We start from the raw sequence: 18,787 nt of genomic DNA on the forward strand, positions 1-18,787 counted from the left end.
TAGATTGTTGTGTATGCCGCTGATTTTGAGGCGATATTGTCAGCCAACAGTACATTGAATAGGCTAGAAGAGTATACAAGAGCACTTTACCCCTTTGCACAATACCTTTGATAGAGAAGTGTGGTTGTTTTTGAAATAGAGGAATGTGCTGTCATAACTACTTAATGCTGCCCTGGCTTGTTGGTATCCCACATTCCCATTATGCTCCAGAACAGCAAAATGTTTTTCGCTCCATCATGCCCAGGAACCAAGAATGCTGCCAATGAGGTATACACGAGAAGTGAACTGTCAAAAAGAAAACAGTCAATAAAGCGTTTAGAATTAAGCAATGAGGCAAAAAGTGGTTTCCAGTACGCCCAATACCACAGCAAAAGCTATTTGTGTGCACATCAAATTGTGGAGTGCCTAGGTACATTGACAATACACACTGCTCAAAAATATTAAGGGAACACGTAATCATCATAGTATAACACCAAGTCAGTTCAACTTCAGGGATATCAATTTGTCCAGATATTGAGTATAAGCGATTGTGAATCAATGTCACCTGTTAAGGTGTAAAGTGACAACAGGTCCCCTGGAGAGGCAACAGCAAGACAACCCCCTAAAAGGGAATGGTTTTGCAGGTGGTGGCCACTGACAATTGCTCTCTCCTTATCCTTTTTGACTTGTTCTCCTCTGGTTGTGCATTTTGCTAGTGTCCTTGTCACTACTGGTGGCACGAGGCGATACCTGCAGCCCATTCAGATTGCACATGAAGTCCAGTTCCTATAGGATGTCACATCCATATGTGCCATCGCAAGAAGGTTTGCTGTGTGTCGCAGTCCAGTCTCAAGGGCATGGAGGAGATACCAGGAGACAGGCCGTTACACCAGGTGAGCTGAAAAGGGCTGTTGAAGGGCATCAACCCAGCAGCAGGACCGGTATCTGCTCCTTTGTGCAAGTAGGAAGAGGAGGGGCACTGCCAGAGTCCTACAAAATGACCTCCAGCGGGTTACTGGTGTGCATGTTTCTGACCAAACTGTCAGAAACAGACTCCATGAGGGTGGCATGAGGGCCCAACATCCTCTAGTGGGACCTGTGCTCACAGCCCAGCACTATGCAGCTTGACTGGCATTCGCCAGAAAACTCCAGAATTGGCAGGTCTGCTATGTCTGAGCACATGTGACAGACGTGAAAATGTCTGGAGATGCCATGGTGAATGTTATGCTGCCTGCAACTCCATCCAGCATGACCAGTTTGGTGGTGGGTGAGTGATGGTCTGGGGAGGCATATCCTTGGAGGTTCGCACAGACCTCCACGTCCTAGCCAATGGTAACCTGACTGCTGTTAAGTACTGAGATGAAATCCTCAGACCCATTGTCATGTCTTACGCTCGTGCAGTGGGCCCTGGGTTCCTCCTGTTGCAGGATAATGCCCAGCCTCATGTGGCCGGAGTGTGTAGGCAGTTCCTGGATGATGAAGGCATTGATGCCACTGACTGGCCCTCATGTTCCCCAGACATGAACCCAATTAAGAACCTCTGGGATGTTATGTATTGGTGTATCCTATGCTGCCAAGTAGAACCACAGACTGTTCAGGAGCTCACTGATGCCCTGATCCAGGTCTGGGAGGAGATCCCCCAGGACACCATCCATCGTCTCATCAGGAGCATGCCCAGACATTCTCGGGAGCGCATACAGGCACGTGGGGGCCATACACACTACTGAGTCACATTATGAGTTGCCGTAATGAAAAGTTGGAACAGCCTATGATTTCAATTGTTCATTTTTTCAAATCCAGCCCTCAATTTTGGTTTCCAATGACTGTTGTTACGTCATATGTGTTTAAATGTTTCCCCTCTGCTCCCCACATTGTGGATCATTGTTGTTGTCATTGAATGTCGTCGTCGACGTCGTCGTCGTCGTCTTCGTCGTGTGTGTGTGTGTGCGTGTGTGTGTGTGTTTGTGTTGCCGTTACGTGTAAGTTCATTGTACCTGTTCCCTAAGTTCGTTTTGCTGCTTAAGTCAGCCCTTTTCTTTCATTGTGTTTTGTTTGTGCTCGGTGTTCATTTAATTAAAAAAGATCAACACCGACTACCTCTGCCTGCACCTGGTTCCATACTCCCGCATACGCATGACAGAATATCACACTTGCTATTCCATTCCAGTGTCTGTTAAATTCCAACACAGACACACCTTATTTTACTTAATGAGGTACTGATTAGGTGATTACCTGAACCAAATCTAGTTTAAAGAGGAAAAGTATAAAAACTACTGCTATGGTCATCACTATCCTCTTGCAATAGGACCAGCTGGATGGCAGTGCAAGTAGTACCTCAAAGTTTATTTGAATAAAAAAATTGTTGAAAAGAAAAACTTTGAGTGAGGAAAAGAAGGGTTCAATTCTGGCTTTACTGGCAGAGGAATACAGTGAGCGTCAGGTTGCTTCCATCCTGAAAATGTCAAAGATGGCGGTTCATAAGAACAAGGTCAAGGAACAGACATTGGGGACAACAAAGCTACAGACTGGCAGAGGTCGAAAACGACTGTCTTCTGTCATCGCCAGCTGCTTCTGTATTCTGTCATATCATCAATAAACACTAGTGACCCAGTGTCACTGGAAGCCATGCATACCCATGCCATCACACTGCCTCCACCGTGTTTTTACAGATTATGTGGTATGTTTCGGATCATAAGCCGTTCCAAGCCTTTACCATACTTTTTTCTTCCCATCATTCTCGTACAGGTTGAGCTTATTTTCATCTGTCCAAAGACTTTTGTTCCAGAACTGTTCTGGCTCTTTTAGTAGTTTAAGTCTGGCCTTTCTTTTCTTGAGGCTTATGAATGATTTTCACCTTGTGGTGAACCCTCTGTATTTGCTCTTGTGAAGTTTTCTCTACATGGTAGACCTGGATAATGATTTGCCTACCTCCTGGAGAGTGTTCAGCCAAAATAACAAAAATTTGTGTCAGTGTCCAATTATTTCGGGACCTAACTTTATTTTCTTAAGTAACTTTCTCACATTACATTTTTGGACTTATACATACATAAATCAATTTTACCATAGTTATCTTTGTATGTATGACATTTGGAACTTTTTCCACCAAAAAAATGAAGGGAACACTTAAATCACACATCAGGTCTCGATGAAGAAAATATATTCAAAATCTTTACTGTACATTGTGTAATTAATTGAGAACAAAATGATGTAACAACGGTCAAAGGAAACAGGAAGGTGTTTTGATCAGGCGGTGCTGACAATGGCTGAATGCAGGCTGTATGCAGTAGATTTTGAGAGTAGGAGAGTGAGAGAGAAAATCTACCATCCAATAGGACACCAAATAACATAGGATCAATTACACTAGGCTGGACAGACTGAGAGATGGAAAGATCAACTAATGGAGCATAAACAAAATTGTGAATTGTTAGTACTGTCATCCATGTTGCAACACTGAGGGAAGAGAGAAAACAAATGTTTCCCATGAATAAAAATTGAAATGGAGAGGAAAGAGATGGAAAGACCTGAAGGAGAGAATGTTTATATGTCCAACCTTGTTCTCTCTTATGGTTTCTCCCTATCTGTTCATTTATGTGTATAATGTCTTTATAAATCGTACAGCATCCTATTCCAGTATATAACCAAACATAGAAGTATAACGTCTGCATCATATTGCAATATCCCAGCGTTGCCTCCATTTTCCTTTCTGATAATGGGTCTGTACTCTCACTACCTGCGATAGTGACTGTAATTTGTGATTATCACTGTGCCCTAGAGATGCTGAATATGATTGGCCAATATTATGTCTGTAAATCAGAATATCATGATCCAATGAAACTGTGATTGCAATTCAATACGACTACGAGTGTAATCTGTATAAGGAACACTATGGTGGCTAATTTGAAGCACTGTGTGTTTTTGGCAATGATTGGAGCATCTCTCTTGAGAGATGATGTGTATTCCATCAGACATTCTATCGGCTGATTGTAATTCAGCTGTTGAACGGTGATGAGAACATCTAATTGTTTTAATTTTCACTGCTATTTCAATGACTATGCACATTGTCTGTGACCACCTTTGAATGCAAGCGGTTAATTATTGCTACTATAAACCATTTACTAAAATAAATATAACAGTAAACAAGTAGTTTTATAGTTGTGGTATATACCTGTGGTATATTCTTCACTATACACATAGCTGGAATGCACCTAAACAACTGGGTTTAAAGATAATGCTTAACTATGCCTCTCAATAGACATCTAATCACATGACTGACCCTCATAAGCGTCTTTAGTACATAGTTGGAGAGGTGGGTTTAAATGTGGTTCAAAGGACAAACTAAGATTCATTAAAAGCCTTCAGAACCCCCAGAAGATGTTGTAACCATGGACATCCTGTTGGCAGCATCCGACTGTCACAAACAATCTGATTATGGTAATTATCACACGGCTCCAACACAACTTGGACACGACCATGTGTGATTGCAAAAAGAATACCAGATATTTGCATCTGGGACGTGTTTGTGCACTGTGTTGGTAATTCTGTTTTTGGGCAGTCCTGAACACACGCGTAAACTCAATCAAGCACACACACACATACACACACACACACACACATAGACACTTGTATGAAGGAACATGGATACACAAAAACATCCATGAACACACAGAATCTGACCGACAGACAAACATTTTGTACCCACTCCTGATGGACTGGTCATCTGAACATCTGAACATCTGCATTCACGATTTGCCCAATAAATGTAATATACTCTCATATCCCATTTCCATGAAAAGAAAGAATACCACAGCATACACGCAAGCATGAAACACAAACGAATGCTTGCATGTACAGACCTACACAAAAACACATCCATGCACACTAACTCTGTAGATACACAATCTGGTTAGTGCAAGGTTAACATGTACATTATTTTAAGATAAAATGGCATGTGCAAAACATGACAACTGTTGTCTTTTCCAACATTTTTAAACATATGTTTGATCTTCATTTTAACAATTTTGAGAGATGGAGGTAAGTATAACAACAACAACCTAACAGAAGTAATGTCTTGTACAAATGATTAGTAAAATGTAATTAATAGAAATGCAATTCTCTTGTCAGGGTAAAGTTAGGACACCCCAACATTTATTACTACTGAAAATGCCTAAAATTAGAAACAGGTGCACCACATTAGGTGCAAATGATTAGAACATCATTAGAGAGGATTTTGGAGGAGCCTGTCTTATTTAATCCTCGGACATTTAATTTAGTTTGCTCTTGATTGATGAAGTGAGTGGTATCATCATGGCAAGATCAAAGGAGCTCTCTAAGGCCTTCAGAAATAAGGTTGTAGATGCGTATGAGTCTGGGAAGGGATTTAAAAAGATCTCCAAACTATTAGAAATCAACCATTCCACTGTCCGGAAAATAATTTATAAGTGGAGAACATTTAAAACAACAGCTAACATGGCCAGGTCAGGCCTTCCTAGCAAGTTCAGCCCAAGAACAGACCGCAAGATGCTTAAAAAACTCTTGAACAATCCTTAAATGTCATCACAGGACCGACAAGTAGCTCTTGTCACAGTTGATGTCAAAGTATATGCACCTACCAAAAGAAAGAGACTGCACAAATTAGATTTTCCTGGGAGGTGTGCATGGAGGAAACCCTCGCTGTCAAAAGAAACCATCCCGGCAAGAATAAAGTAGGTCAGAGAACATCTAGACAAAGACCAGGACCTCTGGAACAACGCGCTTTGGACAGATGGGCACAGTAACAGAAGTCTTGTTTGGTGCAAACCAAAGAGAGCATTTGATCACAAGGACCTCACACCAACTGTGAAGCACGGGAGTGGAAATGTCATGGTTTGGAGCTCTGGTCAGCTCACCATCATACAAGCTACTACGAATTCCTTATTGTATAAGGGGATGCTTGAGGAAAATGTGAAACCATCTGTCTGAAGCTGAAGCGGAAATTGAAGCTGATGTGGACCATGCAACATGACAATGACCAAAACATTCTAGTAAATCCACCAAAGAATGTCTCAAAAGGAAAAAATAAATTGTTCTGGAATTGCCAAGCCAAAGCCTGGATCTTAATCCTATTGTGATGCTGTGGCATGATTTGAAGTGGGCTGTGCATACAAGAAACCTATCAAACATCACACAGCTGAGAAAGGTCTGCACGGAGGAGTGGGAAAAACTTTCGCTAAGTCAATGTTGGAGACTGGTTGACAGTTATAGGAAATGTCAAAGTGAGGTTATTTCAGCCAAAGGGGGCAATATCTGCTGTTAGGGCACAGGGTGTCCTAACTTTTTCCTCAGCTAGAATTGGCATCTTTGTTAATTTTGTTGTTAAATAAATTATAACACAGTTACATTTTCATTGTTTTTGGTTAAATTACATCACTTTTAGATGTAAGATGTGATATGACAGTGAAAGCACCGTTAGTGTTAATGTGGACCTAATGAAAGCAATTTTCTATTTTCACCTTTTGGCTGATAAAACAGCTGCTGGGCTTCATACAGCAGAACTAAACACACTCATGTTCCAGAGCCTGTTCAGGGTTGCTTCTGAGTTTAGCTCAAACCATTCAGATCATTTATGTGATAAGACAACCGCCACACAGGATTCCGGAGACATTGTCCCCAACGTGTTCCCAGGGATCTTCCCTTTCGATTGATGTATACCAGCTCAAACGTTTCAATATTTACAGACATCTTTGTGACTTCTGTCTCCTCTGTGCACTCTACTTTGGCTAAAAAACAGCAAAAGAAGGCATGCTGGCAATGCATATAGATGAATGCCCCATATTAGCTGATTCACCAGATTCTGCTGTACGCAGTAGATTGGTGTGGCTTACACAAACATAAAGGGAATAATGGGAAACATTATGTCATGACCTACTTCTGGCACACTGGCATGCGAGTGGACCTCAGAATGGTTACAAGTATACTGATTTATACTTCAAGCATCAAAATGTTACATTTTGTATTTATTTGTTTCCATGATAAAACTGTAAATAAGTAAACAGAAGTGGCGAACAGAGGCTTTTGGACCTAGGCCTTATGTGGGGGAAAATATATTTTAAACCTGTATAATGGTATAATGAAGAAAAATCACAGAATCACAACACCCAACAACTGCACCACTACATAAATGACCAATTATTGTCTGGGTATCATATAACAGACTCCAAAAGTGCATCATCATTCTGAAAGGTTATATACATTCAGAAACATTTGTACACAGACATATTCATGCATATAAACACACACACACACACACCATTTACTACTCTATTTGGGAGAGTATACCCTACAGCTTTACATTCACCATCAACATTACTGCAAATGTCGCTTCCTCTCTTATATATTTGTTGCCATGGTAAGAGCCCAATGACTCTCTGTCGTCATGGTGACAAATCAGAATGGGATCTAGGTGAAGTGACATCAAAAATAATACATGTATTCTCAGAAAATAAACCTAACTTTTTATTTTATGTTTACTGGAAATATGCACTGTGTTAAACACAAAAAATGTAAGGCTTAATGCTGCAATTCTTTTGTTATAGATGGACTTTATTATTGTATATTTTTATTCTTGCAATTGCCTAGACAAAGGAAGATGGGAATCCTAATGAAATACTACTAAATACTACCATAATATATTTTCATGAACAATAGGATTAAATAGTGTTTTGGCACTCAAGCATTATTTAGAAACTGAGTAGGGAGAGGAAAACAAGTTCTTATTGGCTGAGCTTTTCAATTCTCTTAATCAACAAGATTTACTACAAGGTCATGTCACCATTGAAAGCTAAACATCCCACCCTTTAAAAACATCTTATCACAAACATATCATTTTTTATTATTATTATTCATCAAATGATATCCGCTAGTTGAAGTTTGGGGACTGTCTTCCTGTCACATCCACCTCTGCTGCACCTCCTCCTGTTCCGTTCTAGCTTATGCGGTCAGCGTCTCCAACCTTCTATCTAGCACCACCCTAGTCTTTCATTATCCAATCCCGGACTGTCTTTGTGCAATCTGTGATCCCACCTGGTTACTGGCTGTGTATGTGTCCTTGTGTGTCCTCGTGGGTCGTTGTGTGTGTTCAGTTTGTGTGTGCATGCAGTGCGCTACTCCTTGCAAGTATAGAGTTACATTAAAGCAATTTAGTTATTGCTTTGTGCCCTATGTATGGGCTAGATTTCTTTTGTTTATTTTTGTTTATTTTGTCTCTTTAGTTTTTTCAAGTTGCATTTGGGTTCAAATAAACACCTGTATATCCTGCAACTGGCTTTGCTTCCATTCCTGAAAAGTGACACCTCCAAGACATTGTCAAGACATTTTGCTTCTTTCCACACTACTTGTACTCAGCTCAGGAAAGGTACCTTCGACTAACAACCAGAGTTTAGCAGGGGTTTAATGCTGCGTTAAAACTGCATTGTGTTTTCTATCAAATACTAGGAAATAACACTGATATCAGTGATTTACAGTACACCTATTAGTTCAATTAGTTTCAAAATTATACAAAAAGACAGGAAGAAAATAAAGAAGAAAATAGGATGTTCCTTTACATGTGCTTTTGGTTTTCAAATGTTTATTTACATTAAGACAAATATTTGTAAAATGGAGGATAGTCTTTATCCTAATGTTCATACTAATGCTTTTATCTCAATGATTCACTGCTTTTCCAACTAAAACACGTTTTATTGAGTTATTGCACAGACACATTTTTTGGGCCAGCCAAATAGCACCCCACTTCATAGGTTATCCACTAGGATAGCATCAATTAAACAGATTGACCTACCTCATTTTTCTCAAACAGAAAATAATTGCTTTTAACACAGGCCTCTTCTTGTTAATGTAGTCATTTTTTTATTATTAATTAGGCCAACTCAAATTACTTTTGCTGCACCATTTGCTGTCCTCCCCCGTTTAAAAAAGCTTCTTCATGTTTCATCACTAAAGAGCTATCTGATGTTTGCTTTTTTTTTTTCAACCAGCATCCAGATCTGACATCCTGCCATGAGTTGTGCTGGATTTGCTCCTGTTGTGGCAATGTGCTTATTTCAGTAGTGCATCAGAGTAATATGTGGAGCTGAATGTTTGTGAATTGGCATTGCTGTATGAATGTCTCTCCCTGGAACACTGTTCACCTTTGGGTTACATGGACTGGAGGTTGTATGAGTAAAGCCATACTTCTTTCTGATGTTGTCAATACAGACAAACTGGGTAGCATTCCCGCTAACAAGCTTGGTAGGTACCCGTAACCTCACACACTAGGTGGTGAAAGGAAGGTGGGCTATTAAAATCACTCTAGTGTAGTAGCCCACCACTGCTAGGTAACTTGTGCCCATTGGTAAGCTCCAATCAGCAGCCATCGTCTCTTAGGTAAACTTGTTGTGACAAGTGGTTCATAATTTTTTTCTGGTTACCAAACTCACATCTTGGCTCTTTTTCTGGGGTGATGGTTTTTCTTAAAGGAAGAAGTTTGAAACAGAATCATCGCACTGGTTTCATGAAAGTCTAGTTTTCTAAAGATATGGTCAAAGAGTGCTAGCTGTGTCCAGCATGGGAAAATAGCTAACTTTGATATTATATCTTCAAACGTGGCTAAGATAAACCGTTCAGTCTCACTACTTCATTGAGTTGTTTTGAGTCTATGCACAGTCTTACTCTCTGCATGGTGAAGTTAGGGTATAAGGGCCTACGTTGGCCTAAGTTTGATGGTTTCTCATGTTAAGCAGCCCTGTCTCTATAAAAACCTGAGTGCAGCTCTAAGAACCAAACCCATCTTGCAGTCTTGCATACAACCTTTCTGCTACGTTATTTGCATATGGCCCAAGAATTTCTACTTTTTGTACCTTTATGTTCACTTGTATCTAAGGATTTACCCATGCAATTGATCCTGCTACCATCACTACAAATGTCAGTTTCTGTGTTTTGTTTGCACCTCATCTTTGTTGTTGGCTGCAGAGAGCATGTCTGGATGCTGCTTCTTTATCTACTGACTGACGCACCATTTGTGTTGACTTCACTAACCTTAAGCCAGACTTCCCATAATGCCTATCACTTTTCTGTCCCTTATTTGTTTGTCCTTTGTTGATCCAAACTTGCTGTGTTCAAATGTTTCCTATAAATTCCTCACAAATGCAATGTTTTTTTCTTACTTCACTGAGTGAGGTGTTTAATTATGACACCATGTCATGACAGAGCTCAGGCAGGAAGTTATTTGGTTAATATCCAACCCAGTAGGTAGTTAACATACAATTCAGAGAGCTACTATCGAAACACTTTTTGCTACTATGTTAACTAGTTTTCCACCCTAATTACATATTTGAAAATCTGAATGAGAAAAATATGTGCATTTCCTTATCAGTTGTGTGTTTTCAGCAAACAGAAGTTAAGGGGATCTGAAGAAATGCATGAGGATATATGCACCTTATAACAACAACAACAACAGAAAGGGTTTCAAATGTATAACTACAGTATAAAGAGGACTTTGTCACAACAGCTGTTGCAGTAAGTAGGTGTGCGCCTGGCTGCTCTTGACAAAAGCTCTCTATCCAAAAGTACACAAATACCGTGTCGGTACAGTAGACCCTAGGCTTTATGATGGGAATATTATGGACAAAAACAACAGTATCTGTATTCATCCAACGCCGGCCATGCATCAATCTTCGTGTTAACACCGTAAAACCGTCAATCATTATTGGAAAGGAGCGTCCAGCTCAACCCCATGTACTTTCACAACCCTGTGAAGGTCATCAGCCTTTTTTCATCCAGTCATATAAACTGTCTGCTTTTCTGAGTGGTCGTGGGAGGACCACAAAACAAAAAGCATTTCCAGCATGATTATCTTTCCATCGCGGGAATCCAGCCATGTCAAACTAACAACGTAAATTGTATTTCACTGACACGTTCTATTCCTTTACACCTTTCGTGACATTTTTTTTATTCAACGTAAATTGCATAAAAACTGTGTATGGTTACTGAATATCATTCTTCTGCTACATCAGATGGACAACCATATGGGTTAACAGGTCATAAACATGGTAAAACAGATTCATAAACATAACCAATACAAATCCACAGAGAACAGCTGCTAGTACACTCCACCAGGAACTCCACTATCTCCTCTCCGACCTTCAATATACCAGCCACAGCCTGTTCCACATGAAGAGCTCTCAGTATTCAAAACATTACTTGGTTCACAGTGTATTTACAGTGTATCCATTTGATTGTACGACATCCACGACAGTTGAACAGGACTCTAAATACAGTAGGTAACACAGCCACCGGTTTAGAAGAGCTTTGGGTCAGTTAAACCCAGGCACGTATGTCGCCTCCCCAGTCCAAGCCCTGTCCGCGGTACCAGGCTCGTGTAATTGGCTGAAAGAGCAACAGGAGACGCAGCTTCCGGAGCAGCCCGCAGAAGATGGCCGCCGCCACCACCACCAGCGGCGACATTACCACAAAACCCAAAATGATGAGCGCGGAGCAGCTGTTGTCATCCAGGTAACGGCATACAGGCGAGGGGGAGTCGAGGACCTGTAGGGGTAGAGAGAAAGACCGTTGTAACATTTGGACAGAAACAGACTCCGGAGAGAGAGAGGGACAATTGCTTTGATACAGAACATGTTTCTGAATTGTTTTTGTAAGTGAAGCGAATGTTTGAGCTTTATCTTCAACTGAACAGGACTGAGGGAAGGGAGAGGTGTTTGTGTGTGTATACACAAGAGAGACCATGCGAACGGGACTAGTGGTGTGTGGCAGACTCACAGTTTCTCTACTGTTTACTGTTCAGATAAGAGGCAGCTGAAAGCTGCCAATAAAACACCTGGGGATGTCAATCATAAAAGAGAGCGAGAGAAAGAGAGAGAAAGGTGGAGAGGCAACAACAGGATGAGATGAGTGAGACGGAGATAAGAGCGAAGCCACTGCTCTACTAGACTTGATTAAAAACCCTGCAAGCAATGCTAATGGGGAACCTACTGTATACAGACACTGTCAGAATGGGGCGGGAGGATGGGGAGTCATGACAGGCAGACACACACACACACACACACACACACATACACACAATCACACAAATAAAAATAAAACCCCCAAAATGCAGAATATACATAGTGTGTTCTCAAATGGGCACCATGTCGGCAATATCACAAGGAATGTCTCAACCCACCTGCAGTAAACTCAGTGACCTTGAGCCTATCATCAGCTACGAATATAGACACAATCCTCCCTCTTTTATCCTGTCCATAGAGTGCTCAGCCCAGCTAGTTGCAAACTGGCTTTCATTCCAACATCCATCTTCTCTCCCTGTCCTATACATCACTTCTCCAATACAAACTGTTAATTGACATCCACAGCTGTGGTTGGCAGCAAGGGTCTATACTGACACTTTCTGTTAACTGTTTACAGCAAGCCATTGAGCTAAATGTTATATTCATATCACATTCTGTACATTGGTAAATTCTTCCCTGACTTTAAAGATATTTATGATCAATTGTTATAGATTTCACTTAGGGCCAACTTCCTTAAATGTATACAGTGCCAGTCAAATTTTGGACACACCCATTCAAGTGAATATGTATATTTAAGCAATAAGGCAGAATGGGGTATGGTATATAGTTAAGAACCTTTCTTAGGCACAAAGCATTATGGAGTGCCTGGGCACAGTGCATAGCTGTGGTATATTGGCGATATACCACAAACCCCCAAGACGCCTTATTGCTTACATATATCATGACTATTAGCCAATCCGCATTCAGGACCAGCCAGTTTATCTATACATTTACAGTACTAGTCAAAAGTTTGGACACACCTACGACTGCAGGCCATCCCATCTGGTTTGTATATAGTGGGACAATGACCCAAAACACATTTGGGTATTTGGTTTGCTATATGATTCCATATTGGTATGTTACTAGTTTTGATGTCTTAACTATTATTCAATAATGTGGAAAAAAGTTAAAATAAGGAAATACCCTTGAATGAGTAGGTGTGACCAAACCTTTGACCATTACTATATATATATACTTATATACTGTATGCTTGTCCTTTTACACTTTGACTCAATTGAAATAATGACTGCAGTTAGAGTGTATTATAACTGCATTATGTTGAAAAAAAGGTGGCCAAAATACTGCACTTCTATTGCAGTTTCTCAAAAATTAGTGCAGATATTACAGAACATCATTGTTTTTTGCAGCTCTAGGACTTTAACTGCAGATATCCAAGTATTTGTTTACTTTTAGCTATGTCCTCTAACCATCTCTACGGGAATCACTCACCCGCGAATGGCACAGGAATCCAGCATAGAGCAGCAGTGAGGCAGGCAGTAGGACTAGGGCAAACACAACCCCCAGGATCAGCACACACACCAGGGCCACGCCCATGTTCCACAGCACCAGACCTGCACCACACGCCACACAGCCACACCTGCCCCGGAGGCTGCCCCACGCAGAACCCGCACTGTGGGCAGTGGGAGGGTGCATCATCTTCACCCCCTCCGGCACCCAGAACTCCTCCTCCCTCTCGTCATCACCAGAGCTCCCGTCATCTAGGTCCACATCCACCCCACACATCCTAAAGGAGAGAGAAACAAAATAAGCCTGAATTGAAGCATTTCATTTTGTTGTATCCTCATGACTGTAAATGTGTCACAATCTCAGTCAATAATCCTGTGTCATGATCACCTTCCTGTTGACCTATTGTTTTTAATTTTTTCAGTGTTAGTGCCTTTACCACTGAGCAGTACAAATGTTTTATGTAAGTTATTTATGGACAAAAATGCACAATAATAATAATAGTTGTATACATTGTATAATAATACTAAATAATAATAGTGTTCTTATTTAGTAAAATCAGAACTGCATGACAATTCTTTGAAAATGCACCAATAAATCTGCATGACAACACCCTCACTTTAAACAGGAAAGGTCAGGCACCTGGGCATGTGGCAGGCATAACTCATATTTTTTATTTTACTGAATAGACTGAGGAAAATCTAATAATATAAATTCAGGGTGTGCTATGTGTAGCATTATTAAACGATTAGGTATGTGGGGGTGAGGTATACGGACAAGATACTATGGCTCAGAGCAGTTCTTATGTATGACGCATCACAGAGTGCCTTGACCCAGCATTGAACCATTGTAAATTGGCAATACACCACAATCACCCAAGATGCCTTACAGTGATTATGTACAGGTTACCTAAGCAACTAGAGCAATAAGAAATTATGTAATGTCATGCTATCAGCTATAAACTGTTGGATTAAAATCAGACAAATTTCTTATGTGTATTAACCAATCAGTGTATATACAAGAAACAATTAACGACACTTTTTCTAGTTGAATGTGATTGTTTACTAACTTGAGCCCATAGGTTCATCCAGAAATCAACAAAAGCTGGAACAAGAAAATGGTTCCTCCACAGGGACAACTGAAGAAAAATATTGCGTGTAACATTTTACATGGTGAGACAGCTAGTTACCTTTGAAGAACAACAGCAAATGTAATCATAAAACATTTCAGCACATTAGGTGTCTTGTCATTGATAGGCATTGATAGGCTTTGTTAACATTGATAGAAAAAGGTATACAACCTGTATAGAAAATTAGAATTATGCTAACCCACCCAGTCAAAATCTAGGTGGTGGCAAACTGCTAATGTCACTTTGCAAGTGCTTATACTAGGCCTATTATGAAAACAAAAGTTGTATTTGTTTAAAATGATTTTTTACAATGTTTTGCTTGTTTCTGAATGGGCTGGAAGCAGGAAAAAAATCCCAACAAATAAAATTACCCTTTTGCTAGTGTGAACATTGTATTCTGGGAAAATAAATATAGGTGTCAACTAGTAACATTCAATCAATCGCATCATGACATTATTCTTGCGAGGAAGTATTTATTTAGCCTTCCACAGACTCTGTAGCAATGGGTGAGTGATTATATCATGGCAGTAACCTGAGTTGAACTCTAGTTATACCAACAGTTGCATGGTGTTCAGGTTGAATGAGCTGTAGCATATCTCTTGGATCACCAAGAGTTGTTAATGGGGCATTGTGAGCAATACTTGTAATGCAATGTCAGAAAACAACCTTCACATATATGCCGTAATAGTGAAATCTTTTTTCAACTGAAATAATTTTGAGGTGCATTCAAAAGTACATGCTAAAGTGTTGAATTTCTGTTGGTCATTTGATGCCACAGCAGCTTTTGTTTTCAATTGGAACATCTGCACTTTTCCTTTCCTCCATCCGAATCACTAACACACCTTGATCATCACCTCCTCGAGCCCATCGACGAACAATTGCAGACGAAAGGAAAACAAAATCTCTAAACAGCTCTACACAGACCATTCAATTTCAGTACAGGTTAGTAAAAAATAAATGGGCTCAAAAGGCTCAAAATGCCCAGAAACTGAAGATCTCATACAATGCTGTGTGCTACTCCCTTCACAGAACAGCACCAACTGGCTCTAACCAGAATAGAAAGAAGAGTGGAAGGCCCTGGTGCACAACTGAGCAAGAGGAAAACATTAGAGTGTGTAGTTTGAGAAACAGACGCCTCACAGGTTCTCAACTGGCAGCTTCATTAAATAGTACCTGCAAAACACTAGTCTCAATGTAAACAGTGAAGAGGTGATTTTAGGACGCTGGCATTCTTCTTTGCAGAGCTTCAAAGAAAAAGTAATATCTCAAACAGGCCAACAAAAAGGAAAGATTAAGATGAGCAAAAGAACACAGACACTGGACAGAGGAAGATTGGAAAAAAAATTATGGACAGACGTATCTAAGTTTCAGGTGGATCACAAAGAAGAACATCTGTGAGAGGCAGACCAAATGAAAAATGCTGGAGGAGTGTTTAACGCCATCTTTCAAGAATGGTGGAGGCAATGTGATGGTCTGGGTGTACTTTTGTGGTGGTAAAGTGATAGATTTGTACAGGGTAAAAGGGATCTTTAAGAAGGAAGGCTATCACTCCATTTTGCAACGCCATGCCATACCTTGCAACGCCATGCCAATCATACACCGTTTCATTGGTGCCAATTTCTTCCTACAACAGGACAGTGACCCAAAGCATAGCTCCAATCTATGCAAGAATATGTTAGGGAAGAAGCAGTCAAATGGTATTCTGTCTATAATGGAGTGGCAGAACAGTCACCAGATCTCAACCCTACTGAGCTGTTGTGGGAGCAGCTTGACTGTACTGTACAGTACGTAAGAAGTGCCCATCAAGCCAATCAACTTGTGGGTGTTGCTTCAGGAAGCATGGGGTGAAATCTCTTCAGATTACCTCAACAAATTGACGGCTAGGATGCCAAAGGTCTGCAAGGCTGTAATTGTTGTAAATTGAGGATTCTTTGACGAAAGTAAAGTTTGAAGGACAGAATTATTGTTTCAGTTAAAATCATAATTTTTGTCTAATCTTGTCAGTGACTATATTTCCTATTCATTTTGCTATATTAACTATTCAAACTCATTTGTATGTTGTTTTCATGGAAAACATGGACATTTATGTTTTCATGGAAAACACAGACATTTCGAAGAGACCCCAATCTTTTGAACGGTTTTGAACAGTATCGTATATACTGTATACATATTTTTTCATGACAATATACACCGATGGATGTGTAAGTTCAGGGTACTACAAGACCCTGGTATGCCCATTCCATTTACTAGCTGATTTGATGATTTGGAGTGCAGGTAATTGTTTGAAATGAATTTTTAAATGTGGTGGTGTGTTATCCAGTGACCATTAATTATCCACATAGATAGTAAAACTAGAGAATGTGACCAACACAAGGACAAAATAACAAACGTGCATGTCCTATATGAAACAAACATTTTGGAGAGACTTCTTCTCTATCCAGATATCTTTTTTACTTTTCTTTCCCAGTTTTAACAGCTAACTTGATGTTTACTTTTCTTGCAGTTATCCTAGGCCAGAAAAGCACCTAAAGAGATACTTTCTTCTTTTGCAGTCTTAAATAATGAATAGTTCAATGGAAGGATGAATGTATGTCAGAGAGACAGAGAGACAGACAGAGAGAGGGAAAGAGAGAGAATTGAAAAGTCATGTTGTTATGTCACAAAACACAAGATGAACTACATATACCATTCCCATCACACCCATCTGGCAATTTAATCACTCTTTATCACCCCTGCTGTCCTTCCATTTACCATCACATGTTGGGCATTTTGCCCATCCACGCTGTAGCCCAGAGGAATTAGTAACAGCTATCGATTATGCCAAAACGCTGATTGATCCGTAATTCTGAATTAATTCAGTCAGAATCTTCTTCCCCGGGTGCAAACCAACATCACTGCATGCACCAGATAATATCCCATCTTGTCAAATACAGGACTGCATTCCATACATTTTCACAACTATGTATAAACATGTTATAAGCAACACCGTCAGAATACAAGCATTTTTGTTAGAAAATGTATCTTCATATAAATGTAAATATAATAGTTTAAATTATTATTTTGTTTTGTGTAAGATATATTCTTTCTCTAAATACATTAATCCTTGTGGAATTTTATTCCAAATAACATACATATCCAATATAACATTTGCGTACATACCTTGCTCTGGTGTGTCTTTCAGTATTTCCTAGAAAGCTTTAAATTGTTGACACCGAAACAAGAGCAGGTTCAGCCTAACTTCAGAATAAAGATATTTCCCCGCGTTTCTTGAGAAAAAAAAGCTTCAGGATGCGCAATACTCAATTGCCTCGTTAAAATCAATCCTACAGTACCAAAGCGATGTGTATGTGCAGTTTTTGTGGATATGGATCACAGTAGTGTGCACAGCGCAAGGGTGTGTGAGTGCGAGTGTGGAAGAGAGACCACATCAGCTCAGTTGGACACAGCACTGTGCTTTTGGAAATTAATGACTTCAACCGCTCCCGGTGGAGTGAGCGTTAACCGCACGAGCGGAGCTTACCATTAATAGTAGCCTATTCACACGATTGAATGATGTCCTCATATAATGAATTTCTCTTTTATCTTATCTAACGTGTTTTAATTATTTTATTAAAGGGGAATTCCACCCTCAGGAACACAAATTTTGAAACTTCTATCAACTGGTGAAAAACAAAAATTATGTACATTTTAACCATATTTTTATATCTAAATGCTCCATCTGTGGCTTTACAATTTTTGTACACTGGAGATGGAGGATAACAATTTTATTGTTAAAACAATGGAGTGCAAGATAACACATCAATTAGTAGATGGCATTGCTATACTTCTCTAGAATGCATCTATCTATACATTCATGACAATGTTTTATTCACATTTCCTCATAGTACATAGTGCACTCAGATCACTGTCACTTTCTTCCTTGCACAATTTTGTAGTAAAGCAGTTTGAGCTCATTGTCTCCCTGGATTTGTATTGCTATATCCATTATATTCTGTCAGAAATCAGTGGCCGAAATTTCAGCTACGCCTGAAATCCACCAAATAAAAACAGACTAGGCTGGTAGAACATGTTACATTTCTAACTTCTAAAGCTTAGAGTTATGCAGCAGTCTGAGGCACTGCATTGCAGAGCTGCCACACCATTGCAACCTGGACCAGCACCACTGTTACCCTGATCATGGAACATAAAAGTAAAGTACGTTTTTTTATTCAGCGTAGGCACGTATTAGACTCAGCATCAAAAGCTTTAATACACATAGTGTTTCAAATGCAGTACATTCTTTTCTAATAGGAAAACAAAATACAAGGCCGAGGCAGCGCACTAAGTCATCAGGTTGCTTGCAGATAAAGGTTAGGTACACAGG

At 39.9% G+C, this 18,787-nt stretch overlaps 1 protein-coding gene across 2 annotated transcripts; it reads right to left on the reverse strand.

The window, feature by feature from the left end:
* Positions 1-10,283: 10,283 nt before the first annotated feature.
* Positions 10,284-18,533, reverse strand: LOC105017116 (transmembrane protein 88). 2 transcript variants are annotated; one of them, XM_010881473.3, is made up of 3 exons: positions 17,584-18,533; positions 13,281-13,575; positions 10,284-11,535 (listed from the first exon to the last, which is right to left on the reverse strand). In XM_010881473.3, the coding sequence occupies exons 2-3, from the start codon at positions 13,572-13,574 to the stop codon at positions 11,308-11,310; spliced, it is 522 nt and encodes a 173-aa protein (XP_010879775.1). In that variant the 5' UTR covers position 13,575; positions 17,584-18,533; the 3' UTR covers positions 10,284-11,307. The 2 variants fall into 2 exon arrangements, with proteins under 2 accessions (XP_010879775.1, XP_019911396.1); XM_020055837.2 differs by lacking the exon at positions 17,584-18,533 and adding an exon at positions 14,365-15,449.
* Between the last annotated feature and the right edge of the window lie 254 nt (positions 18,534-18,787).

This window comes from Esox lucius, chromosome 17 (genome assembly GCF_011004845.1).
Source record: "Esox lucius isolate fEsoLuc1 chromosome 17, fEsoLuc1.pri, whole genome shotgun sequence".
Taxonomy (NCBI): domain Eukaryota; kingdom Metazoa; phylum Chordata; class Actinopteri; order Esociformes; family Esocidae; genus Esox; species Esox lucius.